The sequence below is a fragment of the Anolis sagrei genome, chromosome 2, assembly GCF_037176765.1.
Source record: "Anolis sagrei isolate rAnoSag1 chromosome 2, rAnoSag1.mat, whole genome shotgun sequence".
Classification (NCBI taxonomy): domain Eukaryota; kingdom Metazoa; phylum Chordata; class Lepidosauria; order Squamata; family Dactyloidae; genus Anolis; species Anolis sagrei.
Window position 1 is genome coordinate 5002896 of NC_090022.1, and position 22173 is coordinate 5025068.

Below are 22173 nucleotides of genomic sequence, written 5' to 3' on the forward strand. Positions count from 1 at the left end.
ATGATGATGATGATGATGATGATGATGTCGAAGCCTTTCATGGCCAGAATCACTGGGTTGTTGTAAGTTTTTTCAGGCTATATGGCCATGTTCTAGAGCAGTGGTTCTCAACCTTGCTAATGCCGTGACCCCTTAATGCGGTTCCATATGTTGTGGTGACCCCCAACCATAATATTGTTTTCGTTGCTACTTGATACCTGTTATTTTACTACTGTTATAAATCGTAATATAAATATCTGATATGTAGGATGTATTTTCATTCACTGGACTAAATTGAGCACAAATACCCAATATGCCCAAATGTGAATGCTAGTGGAGTTGGGGGGAGGATTGATTTTGTAATTTGAGAGTTGTAGTTGCTGGGATTTATAGTTCACTTATAATCAAAGAGCATTCTGAACTCCACCAGCGATGGATTTAAACCGAACTTGGCACACAGAACTCCTATGACCAACAGAAAACACTGGAAGGGTTTTGTGAGCATTGACCTTGAGTTTGGGAGTTGTAGTTCACCTATACCCAGAGGAGTGCTATGGATTCATGCAATGATGGATCTGGACCAAACTTGGCATGAATACTCAATATGCCCAAATGTGAACACTGGTGGAATCTGGGGAAAACAGACCTTGACATTTGGGAGTTGTAGTTGTTGGGATTTATACTTCACCTACAATCAAAGAGCATTCTAAACTTGACCAACAATAGAATTGGGTCAAACTTCTCACACAGAATCCCAATGACCAACAGAAAATACTATGTTTTCTGATGGTCTTTGGCGACCCCTTTGACACCCCCTCACGACCCCCTCAGGGGTCCCGACCCCCAGGTTGAGAAACACTGTTCTAGAGGCATTCTCTCCTGGCGTTGTGCCTGCATCTATGGCAAGCATCCTCAGAGGTAGTGAGGACCTCACTACCTCTGAGGATGCTTGCCATAGATGCAGGCAAAATGTCAGGCGAGAATGCCTCTAGAACATGGCCATATAGCCTGAAAAAACTTACAATAATCCAATAATAATAATAATAATAATAATAATAATAATAATTCAACTTACATATGACTACTAGTTAAGAATGGGGGTGAGACAACAGGAAGTGAGAGAACTTAACCCTTTGGAAAGGAAATTCAACACCAAAAGAGTTATCGTGGGGAAAAGCGGTCTCCACCGAAGCTTTATCACCAATCCTTGCTTCAAGAACAAGCCAAATTTTTCAAAATCCAAAGGTCAGAAAGTGAGGTGAATTATTTTGAGCAGGGGCACAGTGAACAAAACAAACACCACAGGGGTATTAACTCTTCCCTCTGTGCTCCAAAGCATACACACACACGTCATTAGTGTTACACTTAAAATGTGCCTGTTCTGACTTACATATAAATTCAACTTAAGAACAGACCTAGAGAACCTATCTTGTTCGGAACCTGGGGACAGTCTGTACACAAAAACGAGAATACTACTTTCCAGGAAATTGATGACTTCTGTTTTTGTTGCTCAGCCACCATTTCTGATCATGAATCAGAGAGGACATATATTTTTCCCTTCCTCAGGCCCCTATACAACCAAATGGGAGGGGGAGAAATCCTGTTGAGAAATCAGACCTCACAACCTCTGAGGATACTTGCCATAAATGCAGGTGAAACATCAGGAGAGAATGCCTCTAGAACATGGTCATACTGCCTGAAAAAACCTACGACAACCCAGTGATTCTGGCCATGAAAGCCTTCCACAATACAAATCCTGTTGTTATCTCTGAGCAGAAATTTTAAAATATTTAGAATTGATCCTATCACCATCACTTTGTTTGCTTTCCCAATGGATTCCACTTTTGTCTCTGATCAGAGAGGGAAGTATATCCAAAGGATTAAGCTTTGGGTGAAGAAATGGAACTTTTTTGGGGGTGGGGGGGGGGGGGTAGGAGGGCTGTTCTTGAACCTTTTTGGGGTCACATGGCTATCAATGCAATTTGTTGGCCAACTTGCTTCTTATCACCCAGGTAACTGACTTCAGACAGTTGTTTCTGCTTCAGTAGCAGCTCTAATCTTTATTTGCATTTCATTCATTGCAATGACCCCCACTCATTAGCACGCTTAGATCCAATTGAGAAGAGGCAAGAGACAAAAACAAATGGTGTCTGCTATATTTATGCCCCAGCTCATTAATTCAGTGTCCAGTCTCCTAGTCTATTGCAACATTTTCCTTGTCTGTTCCACACATGCTTCATAATGTTCCACAAATTAACTCTTTCACAGCTAGCAGGATGGATATTTTAAACCTGTACAATATATATATTGACATTACACTGATAATTTCCTCTCCATTACTTTCACTTATATGTATCACTTGATGTTGAATTTCCATCCAATGACAACACATACGTGATCCAGTTCTGGCAATCATTGATATTATCCTGCAGAGAGGGGTCTGCAAGGACTCAATTGCAAAATCCAGAGAGAAAGAAAAACAATTGGGTTGTTGTGGGTTTCTCGGACTATATGGCATGTTCTAGAACAGTGGTTCTCAACCTGGGGTCCCCAGATGTTTCTAGCCTCCAACTCCCAGAAATCCTAACAGCTGGTAAACTGGCTAGGATTTCTGGGAGTTGTAGGCCAAAAACATCTGGGGAGCCCAGGTTGAAAACCACTGTTCTAGAAGCATTCTCTCCTGATGTTTCGCCTGCATCTATGGCAAGCATCCTCAGAGGTTGTGAGGTTGCAACCTCTGAGGATGCTTGCGATAGATGCATGCGAAACGTCAGGAGAGAATGCTTCTAGAACATGGTCATATAGCCCAAAAAAACCTGCAACAACCCAGTGATTTCAGCAATGAAAGCCTTTGACAATACAGAAAAATAATTATTTCCAATTATTTTTCAGGTGGAGAACCTGGTTGGCCAGAATCCAACACAAGCCGCTGACCTGACCATTGTGGCCCAGATGTTACACAATTCCACACTTGCCAACCTGGTGGTTGAGCAAGTCAAGGATTTCCCAGGCTATGCCTTTCTCTACGGCTATTTGTCCAGGCTCAGAGGCCATGACTGCCAGGTAGGATCAAATTGTGAAACTTTGGATCAAGTTTGGTCCATGGATCTCATTTTTGAATTCCATGGAGAAACCCAAAACCCAATCAGGAAAACTTTGAAAAGTTTGAAACAGCATGACGTAATGCTTCAAGCATTGGATCAGGACTGTATCTAAAGTATCAGATTAATGCTGTTTGATACCATTTTAGCTTTCATGGCTCAATGCTATGGAGTCTTGGGAAATATAGTTCAGGATTCCATAGCATTGAGGCCTGGTAGTTAGTATAGTGTCAAACTAGGTATATTCTACAGTGCAGATATACCTAGAATGTTTTATATCCATGGAGTTATGCCTTGGTTGCACTACTGTCTAGTTAAGAGCATTTCAATGATGCACAACTGAATTGGTGCTCAAATGTGCAAATGACTGCAGCCATAGCACCAGCTTTGCAACCTTGAAGGTATGAGGATTCATTCAGGGTTGCAAAAACTGGAACCATGGCTGCAGTCATTTGCACATTTGAGCACCAATTCAGTTGTGCATCATATGTGTCAGTGACATATGGGTCACTGCAAGCCACTGTTTTGCAAAACCAAACGTGGGCTTAGAAAACCACTTCCTGTTAGGGTTTTTTGGGGTAGTATTTGTACCCATTTGTGTGGTTCCCAGAAATATAAGATGTAATGCAGTTGCCCTCTGAGTATTCCTCTTGCATTCATTTCCACCCCTGTGCCTTCCTTCCAGAGTACTTTGCCTGCAGAAATCCTGTCTTCCTGCAACAGACCTTCTCCCTTGGCCACCTTGGCCACCCAAACACAGAAAACGCTCTTGTGCAATGCACTTTTCTTCCTCGAGAAAGAAGGAAAGTCTATGAACTCCACTCAGTGGACTGACCTCTACCAACTTCTGCTGTCCAGCTTCTTGCCAGCCTTTGCCATGTCTCCTCATTCTAAGGAAACATGCAAAATCTTCCATGACACGTAAGCCAAGCTATAGTTAAGGGGGAGGGAGGATAGAAGAAGTGAAAAAGAGATTAAAATGCCTCCTTGAAGGTCACATCCAGGCCAGAGTGCTAGAGGGTCACATCCAGGCCAGCTTTGCACTTTTACTGGGGTTAGAGCAAGCATGGGCAAACTTTGGACCTCCAGGTATTTTGGTCTTCAACTCCCAGAAATCCCAGTCTGCTTACCGGATGTTAGGAATTGTGGGAGTTGAAGTCCAAGACACCTGGATGTCCGAAGTTTAACCATGCCTGGGTTAGAGCCTCAAGAAAATGAAAATATGCTTTCCAAAACCTCTCTGGGAATTTCTAGGTCTTCCATCATGATGCCTTCTATGGTCAGCTTCTGCTGGAAGGTAGCCACAGAAATACATTGGAGAATGTAGATTTCTGGGGAGGTGTTTTCTCTAGGAATCTGTAGGTTATCCAGGAAATATGGAAGAGGTTGACTTCTTTCGCATATCTAGGTCCTTAACAGTTTTAGTTATTTGTTTCTTTGCATATTTTTACTTTCTTGTGTTGTCCTGTGTCCCTAACCCTAGTAGATGTGAAGGGCTGATGGTAATGTAGTTTGCTATTGTCTGCCATTTCCTGTATTCATGTGAAGTTTGGGAAACTATCCCACATGGATATAGGGATCCTACTGCAGTTGGCATTACATTAACTCAGCATGAGGGAATAGTAAGGCTGGGGTGAATCTTTCCCTTCCTAGTTGGCTCAAGGAAAAGTAAACTACTACAGCCTCTCCAAGGATGATTCTACACTGTCAACACCACTTTGACTGCCCTGGCTCAGTGCTATGGGATCCTGGGAGTGGTGAGCTCCCAACAATCTTTGGCAGAGAAGGCTAATGACATTGTAAAACTACAGCTTCAAGGATTTCGTAGCATTGAGGCATGGCAGTTAAAAGTTTTGTCAAACTGCATTAATTCAACTGTGCAGATCAGGCATGGGCAAACATGGGTTTTTCAGGTGTTTTGGACTTCAACTCCCACAATTCCTAACTACCTCAGGCCCCTTCCATTCCCTCCACAGCTGCTTAAGCTTAAATGAAAGGAAAGGGCCTGAGATTGTTAGGAATTGTGGGAGTTGGAGTCCAAAACACCTGGAAGATCAAAGTTTGCCCATGCCTGGTATAGATGCACACCAAACCTCCAGTTTCTCTCCCCACCCCCCACCAATATTGACCATACATTGTCTGAGCTTGGATGTTACCCAGTTTGTATTTGTGAAATGTCAGAGGCGTGGATTTTAATACAACACTTTACCTAAGATCCTGTGAGAAAGGATATTTCACTGATGCTCCAATTCTCTCTTTATTTCAATTCCAGAATGAATGAAATTGCAGTGCTTCACCCCGTTCTTCATCAGAGGCAGGAAGAACTTGCTGAGGTCCAAACACTTTGTACCCAGAGTGCCCAGCAACCTAAACTCACAGGTAGAGCCCAATGACTTGTAGTCTATTGCAATGAATGCATTTGAAAATAAATCAAAACAAGATATTCAGTAGAGAAAGTGGATAGGAAACTACAGATCTCTAGGAGCAGCAGAGTTCTCTGGGAGACCAATTGCAGCAAAGCGAGAGATGAAGAGAGGCTGAGTTTAAACAACAAGCAGTGCAGCCGCCAAATGGGATGGGGAAGGTCTTAGGCATTGCAATGATACATGAAACAATGAAAAATGGCAAACCTTCTAGCCCAAGAATACCATAGGGTTATGCTGGGGGGCCTAGAAAATGTCTATAGAGGGCATATTTTGTCAGAAGTGGATAAATAAAAACACAGGTATGGGTCTTGTGGGCGCAGGGGTTGTACAGTAGTGTCTCGCTTATCCGACATAAATGGACAGGCAGGGCATCGGATAAATGGAAATGTTGGATAATACAGAGGCTTCTGGGAGTTCAAGTCCATACCTCTATCCTGGCAGAGATTAGTGGTGAGTGAGTTCTCCTGTTTGGTTTACCAGACACAAGGAAAGAACTCCTTGAGTCGCCCCGGGTTGAAGAAAGGTGGGATAGAAATGTCGTAAGTAAATAAACACACTCATCACTGATGGGGAAAAAGCAGCAAACAAGGAATTGTAATGAAATGTAGGAGAGGCAGAACCATTATGCTCTGGCTCCTCCTTTGGAGTCTGCATAGTGGTATCGGCCAAAATGGAGAAAGAAGAAGGAAACTAAAAACATGGCCTTTAAAAGGGAAATGCGGGATGAAAATGGGGGGTGGGGGGCATTGGATAAGAGCGTCGGATAACACGGAAGTCGGATAAGCGAAGGTTGGATAATGTATTGTCGAAGTATTGTTGAAGGCTTTCATGGCTGGAATCACTAGGTTCTTGTGGGGTTTTTTGGGCTATAGAGCCATGTTCTAGAGGCATTTCTCCTGACGTTTCGCCTGCATCTATGGCAAGCATCCTCAGAGGTAGTGAGGTCTGAAGGCTATTGTCAAAGGCTTTCATGGCCGGAATCACAGGTTGTAGATTTTTTGGGCTGTATAGCCATGTTCTATAACATAGCCATAAAGCCTGAAAAACCTATAACAACCCGAAGGTTGGATAAGTGAGACTCTACTGTACTATATTTTGGGGGGGGGGGGGGGGGATATTTATGTTCTTTTTTCCAGACAGGAAGGAGTTTTTGTCCAAAGACTGACATTTACTCATTTATTAAGGTAGACATTAGTGTCTGCATCTTAGCAAACTCTTTCCTCTCCATTCTCATTGTCAGCAGCAACTTGGATCCCAAGAACCATCAAATGCACCCCAGGAAATGCTTCATGCACCTTCTATGGCCATTCCATGGATGACATTCCCACAGGGCCCACACCACATCCCTCTGGAGGCATTGCTACTCGAATCCTTGGCGATCATCCTGAGAAAGCTCAAGACGTCACTGAAGATCCAGGAAATCCAAGAGACTTCTTTAGATGTTCTTCAACCCACATGGCAGGAGATGTAGACGGTGTCAAAGGCAATGTTCTTGGAGGTGTGACAACTCGCCTCCCAGGGGGTGTAGCACTCACAGGGAACAGTCCTGGGAAGGCCACAAATATCCCTGCAGGTGATGCAACCCAAATGCCGAGAGACCCTATCACTATTGCATCTGGGGCAACAGAAAGCATCCCAAAGAACCACACCATCGCTCATGTTTCCAGTATTGGCAACGGCCACAAAGGAAGTCATGCTATAGGTGCCACAAGCCACGTCTCAGGTGTTCCACCCATTGATACCCCGATACATCTACCTGGCTACACCATGGGCAACTTTGTCACAAGGAGGGATACCGGCATGATCCTCCATGATGCCACTGGTTCAAAACCCAACACCACACTGACCCCTCGAGGTGTCACTGGCTTAATTCCTGAAGGTGACAAGGGGCACATTCATAGCACAACCACTGCAGATATCATGGGCCATATCCCTGAAAGTGACCCCAGCTATAGCTCTAAAAAACCAATTGGCCATATTGCCCAAAATGCAACAACTCACAGTCCTGGAAGTGGCACAGAAAGCGACGTTTCTGATGTTCACATCTATACAGATGCAAGCCTTGAATTTCCTCATGCAACAGCAAATAGTGCTCTGGATACAAACGCAACAGACATCCCTGTAAATGCCAGTATTTATATCCCCGGAGCAGCCTTGACCAGTGCAAGATACAACACATTCCTGGTATTCTGTGGCACTCTCCTCTCTGGGCTCCTTGTGATGCTCATGCTGTAATTGGCTTCATTTTTTTGGCAGAAGTGCTTTAATAAAACACCATAAAGAACTGCATTGTGTATTTGTGTTTCCAAAGCAATGACACACATCTGTAAATATTTGAATAGTCCCATCCTGAGTGTGTGGAAGTAGGCCAAGGGTGTATCTACACTGTAAAATGCACAGTTTGGCTCCACGTTAACTGCCATTGCTCAATACTATGGAACCCCTGTATTTGGAGCTTAACAAGATCTTTAGTTCTCTGCCAAAGGGTCCTGGTGCTTAATCAAACTACAACATAGCACTGGGCTATGGCTGCTAAGGTGGTGTCAAACTGCATTCAATCTAAAGTGCAGATGCATCCCATGTCTTATCCCCAACCAAGGATACTGCATCTCTCAGAAGACAAGCCAAAGACCCTCAAAAGGTGTGAATTTCAAAAGGCCTAGAAGCATTCTCTGACAAAGTGCCTCACCAAACTACAACTTCCAGGGTTCCACAGCATTCCCCTCTCCTGTAGAAAAGTTTCCCTCCCACTCACACATAGCTGGCTACACACCACTGGCCTTATGCATTGGGCCACATAGGCCGAATATAAGAGGCTGAGTTGGGAAACCACAGATGCCAAGGGTCTGCATCCAACCACTGTCCACTCTGCCGTTCAAGCAAATGATAGTAGTAAGAATAATACAAATAAAAATGTAAATGTTTGGGTTGTTGTAGGTTTTCCAGGCTATATGGCCATGATCTAGAGGCATTATCTCCTGATGTTTCACCTGCATCTATGGCAAGCATCCTCAGAGGTAGTGAGGTCACTACCTCACTACCTCTGAGGATGCTTGCCATAGATACAGGCAAAACGTCAGGAGAAAATGCCTCTAGACCATGGCCATATAGCCCGAAAAAAACCTACAACAACCCAGTGATTCCGGCCATGAAAGCCTTTGACAATGTAAATGTTTGTTTGTAAATTACCTCAAATCTTTCAAAATACTTCACCAATTGCTTCGAAATTTGGACACAACATAGCATTCCAACAGGTGAATGTTTTTATGTATTCACATACCTACTATTATATAGATGTCACACCTATGACAGGTTAAAACATTCTTGGCATGAAAAACAGCGCCATCTGCTGGATGGCCAAGCAATACATCAAAAAGTAACCCCGTCAGAGCCAAAGCCTCCATTAGGGATCCTCGGCCTGGTCCTCCCCCCTTCCCCAAACCAAGCCTGCCTGCCTGCCTCCCTCCAGAGAAGAAGAGTGGGAAAAGGGGCAGGTAGGGAAATCCAGACCAGGGGGAGGGGAGGGGCACAGGCCCAGGGGAAGGAAGGAAGCAGGCAAGGAGGTAGTCCCAATTCAAGCCCCGGGCTCCTATAATCTCACAACTCGCCCTGCATTGCCTGGCACTACCTCACACCCATGCCTCCAGGAAGACTGGAAGCTCAGAAGGAAGGAAGGATTGAATGGTAAGAAGGGAGAGATAGATAGAAGGGAAGGAAAAGAAACACACTGATCACTATTATATAGAGGAGTATCATTGCTATTATTATCATTATTATATACACCAGTATGATTATCATATAGGCCAGTATGATTATTATTTACACCATTATTATTGTTGTTATAATTTCACAAACAATGGAACAACAAAAATTGTATACCCACAAGCATTATGAAACTACATATATTAGAAACCAGCTCTTTCTTTTTTGCAATCCACTCAATTTTTGTCAACTGCTTCAGGGTTCTAGTTCCTTGTGTTCTGCTTAACTGAAAGTCTACACTATCTATGTGTCTATCTATTTGAGGCAGATTGGTTTCTATAGGAATAAGATGAGACAATTGATTACCAACTCCACTGGACAACCTATCATTTAAGAAAAATGTTGTCATATATTTTACAAGAGAGCAAATTGCTCCTAGGTAGGTATCTCATGTGGAGAGATGTCAACTACTGTCAAGGGTCTGGAGAACAAGCCCTATGAGGAGCGGCTTAGGGAACTGGGCATGTTTAGCCTGAAGAAGAGAAGGCTGAGAGGAGATATGATAGCCATGTATAAATATGTGAGAGGAAGCCACAGGGAGGAGGGAGCAAGCTTGTTTTCTGCTTCCTTGGAGACTAGGACACGGAACAATGGCTTCAAACTACAAGAGAGGAGATTCCATCTGAACATTAGGAAGAACTTCCTGACTGTGAGAGCCGTTCAGCAGTGGAACTCTCTGCCCCGGAGTGTGGTGGAGGCTCCTTCTTTGGAGGCTTTTAAACAGAGGCTGGATGGCCATTTGTCAGGGGTGATTTGAATGCAATATTCCTGCTTCTTGGCAGGGGGTTGGACTGGATGGCCCATGAGGTCTCTTCCAACTCTATGATTCTATGATTCTATGATTCTAAGATGGAGTTGATTAGGCTCACTAAAACGGATTAGCATACTTTTCACCAACAAATGTAGATGTCCTATCTGTCTAAAATTCCTTCCACATGCCATACATTCATGTGATTCCTCCCCTTGGGGACTCTTTGATTGTAATCCAGGTGTCTCCTTTAAGGGAAGGTTTTGAAACACTGTCAGGAGATTGAACCTGGGTATCAAGGGGAGAAGGTGTTAGGAGTTTGGAGTGGTGTAAAGAGCTACTGAGAAAAGCCTGAGATTGGTCTGTTGGCTAGCGGACTTAGCTAGTGGAAAGAATTCTATAGCTATTATGGAAATAGCTGGTAGAGGAGGGAAGAGATAGATCCAGGATAGGACTATCTGTGCTGGTGTAGAAGTACTTTCAGAGAGCACCAGGCATTCCAGAGCCATCTGGAATTTGATCATCCACCTTTTCTACTTCCTTCTACCTCGATATTATTGCTTTTTCTAATGTGCCCTGTCTTCTGATATGACCACGTTCTGGTCCTCAAGTTGTTAAGGACCCCTTGAAGTCAGAAGAGCAGAGTTGTGCGCAGAATTACTTTCTACTGTTTTTTTCATTTATTTTTGGGAGCACAGAATGAGAAGTCCCATCCTCACACGAAAATCAGCACAACACAAAAACAAGCTGGAGCCGATCCCGCTCCAAGCCTGCTTTTGTCTTCAGCTGAGCACCTCCTAGAACTTGCCTTGGAAAGAGTGCATGTGTGGCGTGGCATCGTGAGAGCTGTTCAGCAGGGGAAGTCTCTCTCTCTGCCCTGAAATGTGGTGGAGGCTCCTCTTACTCTAGAGTAAGTAGTGCTTGGCTGTAGGCACTGGCAGGCATGTAAGAAGCCTCCTTAAAGCACGCACTGGGAAAGAGAGCCTGGGTGGGAATCCCCCCCACCCCAGAAAGCCGATCTTTCGGGCCTCCAAACTGAAAACAGATATCTACCCTCCCAATTTCAGGAATGTCCCCAAAATGGATCGGAGCCACGAAACGGGTCAAGATTTACCCTGAATACACAACTCTATTGAGGAGGTTAAACTGGATGGCCCTTGTGATCTCTTCCAACTCTGATTTTATGATTCAGCCATCTTGGCCAATTGTCAAAGAATCTGGGAGATGAAGTCCAAAACTTTGAGAAAATTAGAGTTTGGGAACTACTGCTTTAGTGTCAGGAATCAATTTCTGAAGTCCCAAGGACATCATTAGTTTTCTCTCTGACATCCAGATGGCACTGGAGACCACATTATGGAACTTGTGAAGCAATTAGCTCTCATAAGGAAACTGAGTAGAGGGAGAAATGGGTGGAGAAGGGTATATAAAAGGAAGTAGTGGTGGGAAAACGCCAGTAGCATCTTTCTTTTCTGTAGAGATAAAAGCAAGACAGCCAATTCCATTCAAACTTGCTTGTGAGTGGTTAACTTTTTGCTATTTCCGAAGATGGTTCGGAAACTACAGCTGGTGCAAAGGTCGGTGTACGGCAGGGCTGTCTACTCACCCGACCTATTCAACTTGTATGCAGAACACATCACGCGACGTGCAGGGCTTGACGAATGCAAGACTGGGGTAAAAACTGCTGGAAGAAACATCAACACCCTTAGATATGCAGATGATACCACTTGGATGGCCGAAAGTGAGGAGGAACTGATTTATATAATTTATATAATAAATTAACCCTGTAAGTTAATTAAACCCTGTAAGTTAATCAAGGTGAAAGAAGAAAGTGCAAAAGCTGGGTTGCAGATAAACATAAAAAAATCAAGATTATGGTAACAAGAATAATTGATTACTGGCAAATAGTGGGAGGAAACGTGGAAGCCGTGACATACTTTATATTTCTAGGTGCAAAGATTACTGCAGATGCAGACTGCAGTCATGAAATCAGAAAATGCTTACTTCTTGGGAGGAGAGCAATGACCAATCTCGATAAAATAGTGAAGAGTAGAGACATCACACTGGCAACAAAGATCCGCATAGTTAAAGCAATGGTATTCCCCGTAGTCACCTATGGATGTGAGAGCTGGACCATAAGAAAGACTGAGCGAAGGAAGATAGATGCTTTGAACTGTGGTGTTGGAGGAAAATTCTGAGAGTGCCTTGGACCACGAGAAGGTCCAACCAGTCCATCCTCCAGGAAATAAAACCCCCGATTGCTCATTCGAGGGAAGGATAGTAGAGGCAAAGATGAAGTATTTTGGCGACATAATGAGAAGACAGGAAAGCTTAGAGAAGACAATGATGCTGGGGAAAAGGGAAGGAAAAAGGAAAAGGGGCCGAAGAAGGGCAAGATGGATGGATGGCGTCCTTGAAGTGACTGGCTTGACCTTGAGGGAGTTGGGGGTTGTGATGGCCAACAGGGAGCTCTGGCATGGGCTGGTTCATGAGGTCACGAAGAGTCGGAAGCAACTGAACGAATGAACAACTGTTTTGGTACAGCCGCACCAAGAGTTCCAGCTTATCTTGCTATTTGTCCATTGCTGCATGTATTTTGAAGTTATATGCCTTTGCAGTTAGATGGCTCTCCTTACTTTGCAGTTATTGGGTCAATTGCTTATCAATTATCCTTAGGTTCCCTAGTCCCGCCCCCTTTTTGGGCTTTGGTAGCGAAGTGAGCCATTTTGTGTTTAGTCTCAGCCAGGTTAGCCAATGTATAGGATGTGTGTTGCTTCTCCTGTACAATGGCTTCAACCTTTAAGAATTCCAGGGTCACAGAAATTCTAACAGAATCTCTAGGGAAAGAATTTCCAGGGGAGAACAGCTTTAAGAGTCTCCTAAGAACTCCAGGGAAGCCTTCCTACAGCCTTGAGAGATTCCAGGAAGACAGCCTTAAGGTCTAAAGAACTCCAGCTGGAGAACATCCATTGCCTTGCTGGTAGGTCCTCTCAGCGCTTGAGAAGCAGTTCGCCCTGGCAGCGGAACCCACACCAGTGAGGGTTGGATTTTAGTCAGCCTTGTGAGAAGTTAAATAAGGGGAATTTTCATTTAAAGAAAAGTTATTGAAGATAGTGCCTGTCTCCCGTGGGCAAAATTGAGAGAACTAATTCTTTATCAAGAAAGCTTTGAAGTACCTGTTTGATTCATTAATAAAAGACTTTGTTGTACTTTTCAAGCCATATGAAGATTCTTTTGTAGTGGAAACTTCTGAGAACTTCTTCTTATACCCCTGGCTTCCCGCTGGGCAAGGGTTACACATCCTATATTTAAAGCCAACCAAATACAGGCCCAGCGGCGACAGAACAACAACAAAAGAAATATTATACTATCACTGAACTTTTTACATTCTATCCAGCCAATCCAAAACATTATTTACAACCCATTTAGCCAACTAAAGGTATTTTGGCAGTTTATATATTCATATGGTTTTCCACCTTGTGAGTTTTTTGATGAGAGTATAGATTTCCACGCCGACCGAAACTCTTTCCACATTCTGTACATGTATGTGGTTTTTCCCCAGTATGAATTTTTTGATGGGCATGTAAATTCCCACGCCGGCTAAAGCTCTTCTCGCATTCCATGCATTTGTATGGTTTCTCTCCTGTGTGAGTCCTTTGATGTGAATGTAGATTCTCACGCCGGCTAAAGCACTTTCCACATTCGAGGCATTTAAATGGTTTCTCCCCTGTGTGAGTTCTTTGATGTAACTGTAGATTTTCACGGCGACTAAAACTCTTCCCGCATTCGGTACATTTATAGGGTTTTTCTCCTGTGTGAGTCCTTTGATGCAAATGCAGATTTTCACGCCGACCAAAGTTCTTTCCGCACACCGTGCATTTATAGGGTTTCTCCCCTGTGTGCGTTCGTTCATGCGACTGTAGATATACGTTGTTGCTAAAGCTCTTTCCACATTTCATGCATTTGTATGGTTTCTCCCCTGTGTGGGTTCTTTCATGCTTAATACACGCCCCACCATCAACAAAACTCTTCCCGCATTCGGTGCACTGGTACGGCTTCTCCCCTGTATGCGTTCTCTTATGCAGAGTGAGGGCATAATTTCTAAGGAAGCTCTTTCCACACTCTGTGCATTTATATGTTCTCTCTCCTTCATGGGTTCGCTGATGTTTCGTGTATCCCCCATTATCGCTGAAGCTCTTTCCACATTGCATGCACTGATATCGCTTCTCTCCAGTGTGCGTTCTCTGGTGTATAGTGAGGGCCGATCTTGCAATGAAGCTCTTTCCACATTCCGCGCACGTATATGGTTTCTCCCCTGTGTGCGTTCTTTTATGTAACGTAAGAGCATTGCTCAAACTGAAACTCTTTCCACAATCCGTACATGCGTATGGTTTCTCCCCCGTGTGAATCCTTTGATGCTTCCTACGTGCTCCACTAGTATTGAAGCTCATTCCGCACTGCAAGCACGGATACGGTTTTTCTCCTGTGTGCGTTCTCTGATGTATTGTCAGAGCAGACCTTGCAATGAAATTCTTTCCGCATTCTGCACACGTGTAGGGTTTCTCCCCTGTGTGGGTCCTTTTGTGTAAAGTAAAGGTACTGCTCAAACTGAAGCCCTTTCCACATTCCTCACACTTATATGGTTTCTCCCCAGTATGAATTCTTTGATGTTTCACGCACGCCCCGCTAGTGTTGAAGCTTTTCCCACAATGTGTGCATGGATATGGCTTCTCCCCTGTGTGGAGTCGCCCATGAATCTTCAACTGCCATTTATATTTCATTATTTTCCCACAGATAGAACACTTTTGCCTTCCGTTTCCTTTGCAATTTCTCTGGCGTCTCCTGAACTTGCAAAGATCAGCACCCAGAGAAGCAGAGGGTTCCTTCTTTTCTTTCTTTGGCAGGTTTCTATGGTGCCTCTTTGCTCCCTTTTGATTTCCCAAAGTCTCTCGTCCTGCTTCCTGCTTGATTGTTTGTGATGAAGCCATAGGTACTTCTTTATATCCCTCATCATCTCGCTGGTTGCCTGACAGAAAAGGAAAACAGTATCCTATGAGTAATTCAGTCCCATTTAACAAAGACACAATAACAAATAACCGGGATTGTGGCGCAGCTGGCTGAATGTCAGCTGCATTAAGATCACTCTGACCAAAAGGTCATGAGTTTGAAGCCAGCTCGGGTTGGAGTGGGTTCCCAACCAATTGTGTGTAGCCTGTTGTCGACCTTTGCAACCCGAAAGACAGTTGCATCTGTCAAGTAGGAAAATAAGGTACCACCTTAAAGGGTGGGGAGGCTAAATTAACTAATTTATGAGGCCATAAAGAAAACTCCAGCAAAGCATTCCAGCGGGGAAGCGTGCGGGGAATGCAGAAGCGCTTCATCAGTGTCGCAGATGGACGATGAAAGCAACAGCTCCCCTGGCGGCCAGAAAAAAAGTTAAATAGCCTCTGTGTATGTCTGTATATGTTTGTATGTCAAAAATTGGCATTGAATGTTTGCCATATATGTGTACACTGTAATCCGCCCTGAGTCCCCTGCGAGGTGAAAAGGGCAGAATATAAAAGCTGTAAATAAATAAATAATAAAATTTGCACAATTGCTAAAGGAAAAACAGAAAACGTTACTCTTTTCAGCAGCGTCAAAACATAAACTTGCAGTGTTACATTAAATACAGATCTTAAGCTTGGGAAGTAGCAGCCAATAGTGAAAGAAGTGACATCTCCAGCCCATCCCCTGTTTGGGTATCAGCCAGCACGTCTACAACTTAAATCAAGAAATAGTTTTCTAAGATCCACAGAGACACTCGGTGGAACACCTCAGCAAGCGAGAGTCCAAAAGTGGCAGGCTCAAACCCAGAACCTCAATCAATGGCTGAAACCAAATGAGAGACTCCCTCCTGGGCACACAGAAGACTGGGCAACTTGGAAGGCATTCTGGCACCACGAGATGCAGAGCCAACCTCAAGAAATGGGGCCATAAAGTGGAATCCTCGACATGCGAGTGTGGAGAAGAGCAAACCACAGACCACCTGTTGCAATGCAACCTGAGCCCTGCCACACGCACAATGGAGGACCTTCTTGCGGCAACACCAGAGGCACTCCAAGTGGCCAGATACTGGTCAAAGGACATTTAATCAACTACCAAGCTTGCAAACTTTGAGTTTGTTTGTTTGTTAAAAATGCAATACAACTGTTTGGTCTGCTCCTGGCATGATAAATAAGTAGATCTTAAGGTGTAGCAAACTTACATAGTCCTATGTATTGTCGAAGGCTTTCATGGCCGGAATCACTGGGTTGTTGTAGGTTTTCTCGGGTTATATGGCCATGTTCTAGAGGCATTCTTTCCTGATGTTTCGCCTGCATCTATGGCAAGCATCCTCATAGGTAGTGAGGTGACCTCTCAGGATGCTTGCCATAGATGCAGGCGAAATGTCAGGAGAAATGCCTCTAGAACATGGCCATATAGCCTGAAAAAACCTACAACAAGCCAGTTGCATAGTCCTTGTAAGCATTGCAAGACTCAAAAACATAGCATCTCCTTCTTCTTTGTTGCAGACTTTCCAGGATAGATCCAAAGATGGCCAAATGATTTCTTACCTTGAGAGATCATGCTCCCCTCATCTTCGATCTTGACTTCCTTGTAGATGGTGCTCTGATCTGGATCCAGTAGATCCCACTCATCCTTGATGAAAGACACAGCCATTCCCTCAAAAGAGATCAGGAACTGAAGGGGAGAAAAGTGAAGAGTGTTTCTTTGGACACCAATGTTTTCTTCCAAATACAGATATACCTCAGTTATCAAACAAATAAACTCCTTTTCATGAAGTCATTTAATTCCTTAGAATTTTTTAAGATCTACAGGGACACTCACTGGAAGACCTCAGCAAGCGAGAGTCCAAGAGTGGCAGGCTCAAACCCAGAACCTCAATCAATGGCTGATACCAAATGAGAGATTCTCCCCTGGGCACACAGAAGACTGAGTGACTTGGAAGGCGCTGAACAGACTGCGCTCCGGCACCACGAGATGCAGAGCCAACCTTAAGAAATGGGGCCACAAAGTGGAATCCACGACATGCGAGTGCGGAGAAGAGCAAACCACTGACCACCTGCTGCAATGCACCCTGAGCCCTGCCACATGCACCATGGAGGATCTTCTTGCGGCAACATCAGAGGCACTCCAAATGGCGAGATACTGGTCAAAGGACATTTAATAGAATACCAAGTCTGCAAACTTTGTGTTTTGTTTGTTTGTTTGTCTGTTTTTTAATGCAATACAAGTGTTTTGGTTTGCTCCTGACACGATAAAGAAATATTTAATTCCTGCTCTACACTATTACCTCTTTTTCCCTGTCTAGTCTGAAAGTATTTCAACAGCATTGGTATTGGGGGAAGGATGAAGGACAGTTAGGAAAACTCAGACTTTGGATGTCTTCAGTAAACAATCACTAAAACTTGAGCTGAGAAAGAATGGGATTTTCCTTCAGCTGATCCTACAGAGCTGTGTGTGTCTGGCTACAGCAGGCAAGGTAAATAATACCTGTAACAGTAAGTGCAAAGAGCAAAACAGACAAAAGGATCATTCTATGCCAAGTGGTCTATTTTTTTTTTAAGTTCCCACTATCATGTTCTCCGATTTTGTTCAAATTTTAGCTGTAGCGCCAGTCAGGCGTAAAACTTAAGTTTCCCAAAATATGAGGTCTCTAACTGCAATAGTTGCTGATCTAGACCCCCAGATCTGAAGGGTAGTCAGTCAGCATGCACAGAAGAATGGTGAAGACATGGCTGTGGGATCAAGTCTTTGGGGCAAAATGGTGTCCTGAGATGGATTTTAAGCAACTTTTTGCAATGGCGAACTACTGCTTGTTGAACTGTAATTAAAAGTTGCTAATAAGAAGTGAAAAGTAAACTCTGATAAGAACTGGGACAGTGACAACAGTACGTGTGGAAAAGATCTTGGAGTCCTCGTGGACAACAAGTTAAACATGATCCAACAATGTGATGTGGCGGCAAAAAAAGCCAATGGGATTTTGGCCTGCGTCAAAAGGAGCCTAGTGTCTAGATCTAGGAAAGTCATGCTACCCCTCTGTTCTGCTTTGGTCAGACCACACCTGGAATATTGTGTCCAATTCTGGGCACCACAATTCAAGAGAGATATTGACAAGCTGGAATGTGGCCAGAGGAGGGCGACTAAAATGATCAAGGGTCTGGAGAACAAGCCCTATGAGGAGCGGCTTAAGGAGCTGGACATGTTTAGCCTGAAGAAGAGAAGGCTGAGAGGAGATATGATAGCCATGTATAAATATGTGAGAGGAAGCCACAGGGAGGAGGGAGCAAACTTGTTTCCTGCTTCCTTGAGGACTAGGACACAATGGAACAATGGCTTCAAACTACAAGAAAGGAGATTCCATCTGAACACGAGGAAGAACTTCCTGACTGTGAGAGCCGTTCAGCAGTGGAACTCTCTGCCCCGGAGTGTGGTGGAGGCTCCTTCTTTGGAGGCTTTTAAACAGAGGCTGGATGGCCATCTGTCAGGGGTGATTTGAATACAATATTCCTGCTTCTTGGCAGAATGGGGTTGGACTGGATGGCCCAGGAGGTCTCTTCTAACTCTTTGATTCTATGTTTCTATGATTGGAGGGCAAAAGCTAACCCCTTTGAAAGGCAACCCCATGACAGGGCTTTCTTGGCAAAAGAGCTTTGCCAGTGACTCCCTCTGAAGCGAGGAGAGTGTCACCCAGAAAGTGTCATGGCCAAGCAGGGATTCAAACCTCGATCTCCAGCTTGAGATATAAAGGGGGCCTGGAATGGGATGTCAACAGAGTTCTGCTTAAAATGTATATATGGCAAACAATTACTGAAGCAATGATACTGCTAATCCTGGCTACTCACAACACAAATGCAACAAACAGTTACTGTAGCAAGAACACTGCAAATCCTACTCACAAAACCATTAACACTAACACAAGCATCCCCAAAACATGGAAGGTCACTGAAAGTACCTATTGTAAGCAGCATCTCTTAGAACCATAGAATCAAAGAGTTGGAAGAGACCTCATGGGCCATCCAGTCCAACCCCATCCTGCCAAGAAGCAGGAATATTGCATTCAAATCACCCCTGACAGATGGCCATCCAGCCTCTGCTTAAAAGCTTCCAAAGAAGGAGCCTCCACCACACTCCGGGGCAGAGAGTTCCACTGCTGAACGGCTCTCACAGTCAGGAAGTTCTTCCTCATGTTCAGATGGAATCTCCTCTCTTGTAGTTTGAAGCCATTGTTCCATTGCGTCCCAGTCTCCAGGGAAGCAGAAAGGAAGCTTGCTCCCTCCTCCCTGTGGCTTCCTCTCACATATGTATACATGGCTATCATGTCTCCTCTCAGCCTTCTCTTCTTCAGGCTAAACATGCCCAGCTCCTTAAGCCGCTCCTCATAGGGCTTGTTCTCCAGACCCTTGATCATTTTAGTCGCTCTCCTCTGGACACATTCCAGCTTGTCAATATCTCTCTTGAATTGTGGTGCCCAGAATTGGACACAATGTCATTCCAGGTGTGGTCTAACCAAAGCAGAATAGAGGGGTAGCATTACTTCCCTGGACCTAGACATTTAGTACTTCATCACCCTAGAGATAAATGTCATTTAGTACTTCATCACCCTAGAGATAAATGTCATTTAGTACTTCATCACCCTAGAGATAAATCCACTTAAATTCCGTTTCTGCCTCCTGCAGAATTCTGGAGTTTGTAATTTAGTGAGGCTGTTAAAGGCTCCTCCCTAAACTACAAATCCCAGAATTCTGAGGAGGCAGCCACTGGATTTAAAGTGGATTCATTCTGTAGTGTGAAGAGGTCTTTAGTCATTGAGAAGGAAAAGACACCGAAGAATGAGGGCATCTTGGACTTATGGGCTCCATAGAATGAGAGATGATTTGGTGGAGGGACCCTTTTAAGTCTGTTTGGGGGGTTGTCGTGTCATGCCCTTTTCTCTTTCATTCCAGAGCCATATGTCAATCAACATCTGGAAGTGCATAATAATAATAATAATAATAATAATAATAATAGGTTGTTGTAGGTTTTTTCGGTCTGTATGGCCATGGTCTAGAGGCATTCTCTCCTGACGTTTCGCCTGCATCTGTGGCAAGCATCCTCAGAGGTAGTGAGGTCTGTTGGAAGTAGGAAAAAGGGTTTATATATCTGTGGAATGACCAGGGTGGGACAAAGGACTCTTGTCTACTGGAGCTAGGTGAGAAGGTTTCAACTGACCACTTTGATTAGCATTTGATTGCCTGGCAGTGCCTGGAGCAATCTTTTGTTGAGAGGTGATTAGATGTCCTTGTTTGTTTCCTCTCTGTTGTTGTGCTGTTGTAATTTTAGAGTTTTTTTTAATACTGGTAGCCAGGCGAAACGTCAGGAGAGAATGCCTCTAGACCATGGCCATATAGCCCAAAAAAACCTACAACAACCCAGTGATTCCGGCCGTGAAAGCCTTTGACAATACATAATAATAATAATAATAATAATAATAATAATAATAATAGTGTTGTTGAAGACTTTCATGGCCGGAATCACTGGGTTGATGTGAGTTTTCCAGACTGTTTGGCCATGTTCCCGAAGCATTATCTCGTGATGTTTTGCCCACATCTATGGCAGGCATCCTCAGAGGTTGTGAGGTCTGTTGGAAACTAGGCAAGTGGGGCTTATATACCTATGGAATGACTAGGGTGGGAGAAAGAACCCTTTTCTGCCAGGCAGAAAGACACAAACTAAGCACCCAACAGATGGCCCTGCAGCCTCTGCTTAGAATCCCAGGCAGCAGCAGATTCCATTGAATCTCCCTTGCATGCCATCCCCATGGAAACTCAATGGACACACAATAGAGGGAGGGAAAAGAGAAGCACAGAGCAGCTGGGAGGAAGGAAAAGGCTGCCTTTCTCCCACCTCCTCCCATGGAGGCTCCCCCCCCCCCCATTCACGACCACTCCCCCACACATCCGAATACATCAAGCCAGGACCCCCAAAGGACAGCTGGTCAGTCACCTTTTCCCTCTAAGAAGTGGCGACTCCCCTCCCACACCTTTACCTGTTCTCCTCCTCCTCCTCCTCCTTTCCTCCCCCAACAAGGGCCTGTGACTCCCCTCCTCCAGAAATGAGCCGAGCATGCGTCCTTCTGCGCCTTCCCACTTTCTTCCATCCCTTCCGGATCCAGTCTGAGCTGGAGGTGGTCCTCCAACCAGAGGAGAGAGAAGGAGCTGAAGGTGGGGCTCTCTCCCACCCCCTTGATCAGGGATGTTGCCTTCCTTAAGGAGGATCCTATGCAAAGAGACTAGGGATGGAAAAGTAAGGATTCCCACCTCCTGGTTCTCCAGCTTTTCTTGGCTTCAGCTTCCAGGTTCCTCCATCACTGGTTAAAGCAGCAGAAGCTTCTGGGAGTTGAAGTCCAAGACTTCTGGAGGACGGGAATGTTTCTCAAACGCTAGTCTTTGGACTTTAGCTCCTAGCACCCCAGATAACTAGCTAAGGAAGCTGAGGCTTCTGGGAGATGAAGTCCCAAGCAGATGAAGGAGGAGCATCCAACTGGCAGTGTTTCCAAACTCTGGTCTTCCAGGTGTTTTGGACTACAACTCCCGGAATCCCTGATCAGTTGCAAGGCAACCAAGTCTTCTGGGAGTAGAAGTCCAAGCCTCCTTGAGGTCTCCAACTTGCAGTGTTCCCCAAACTCCAGTTTTTCACGTGCTTTGGACTTCATCTCCCAGAACCCATGATCAGTAGAGGCTTCTGGGAGGTGAAGTAGGGGACCCAAAGTCTGTTTTGGACTTAATCTCCAAGAGTATCTGATCCTTGGCCAAGGCAGCTTAGGCTTCTGGGAGTAGGACGTCTAAGACACCCGAAGGCCTGGAGTCTGGCTTGAAGCATTTCCCAGGTTTTTTGGACTTCAAGGAGTAAAACACCTGGCCAACCAGAATGTGGGAATCACTGGTCTAAGGTGTCTTTCGCACCATGCAGATGTAGTGCTATATTTTCACTCTAAACTCCTTGACTGTGTTGCAAAGAGTCATAGAATCATTGAGTTAGAAGAGACCTCGTGGGCCAAGAAGCAGGAAAATCGCATTCAAAGCACCCCCGAAAGATGGCCATCCAGGCTCTGCTTAAAAGCCTCCAAAGAAGGAGC

General features: G+C 44.5%; 1 protein-coding gene across 1 annotated transcript; it reads right to left on the reverse strand.

Annotated features, from left to right (window-relative positions):
• Positions 1-9011: 9011 nt before the first annotated feature.
• LOC132766210 (zinc finger protein 791-like) lies at positions 9012-21454 on the reverse strand. Its single transcript, XM_060760586.2, has 3 exons — positions 21085-21454; positions 16610-16736; positions 9012-15039 (listed from the first exon to the last, which is right to left on the reverse strand). The coding sequence occupies exons 1-3, from the start codon at positions 21193-21195 to the stop codon at positions 13466-13468; spliced, it is 1812 nt and encodes a 603-aa protein (XP_060616569.2). The 5' UTR covers positions 21196-21454; the 3' UTR covers positions 9012-13465.
• Positions 21455-22173: the final 719 nt, after the last annotated feature.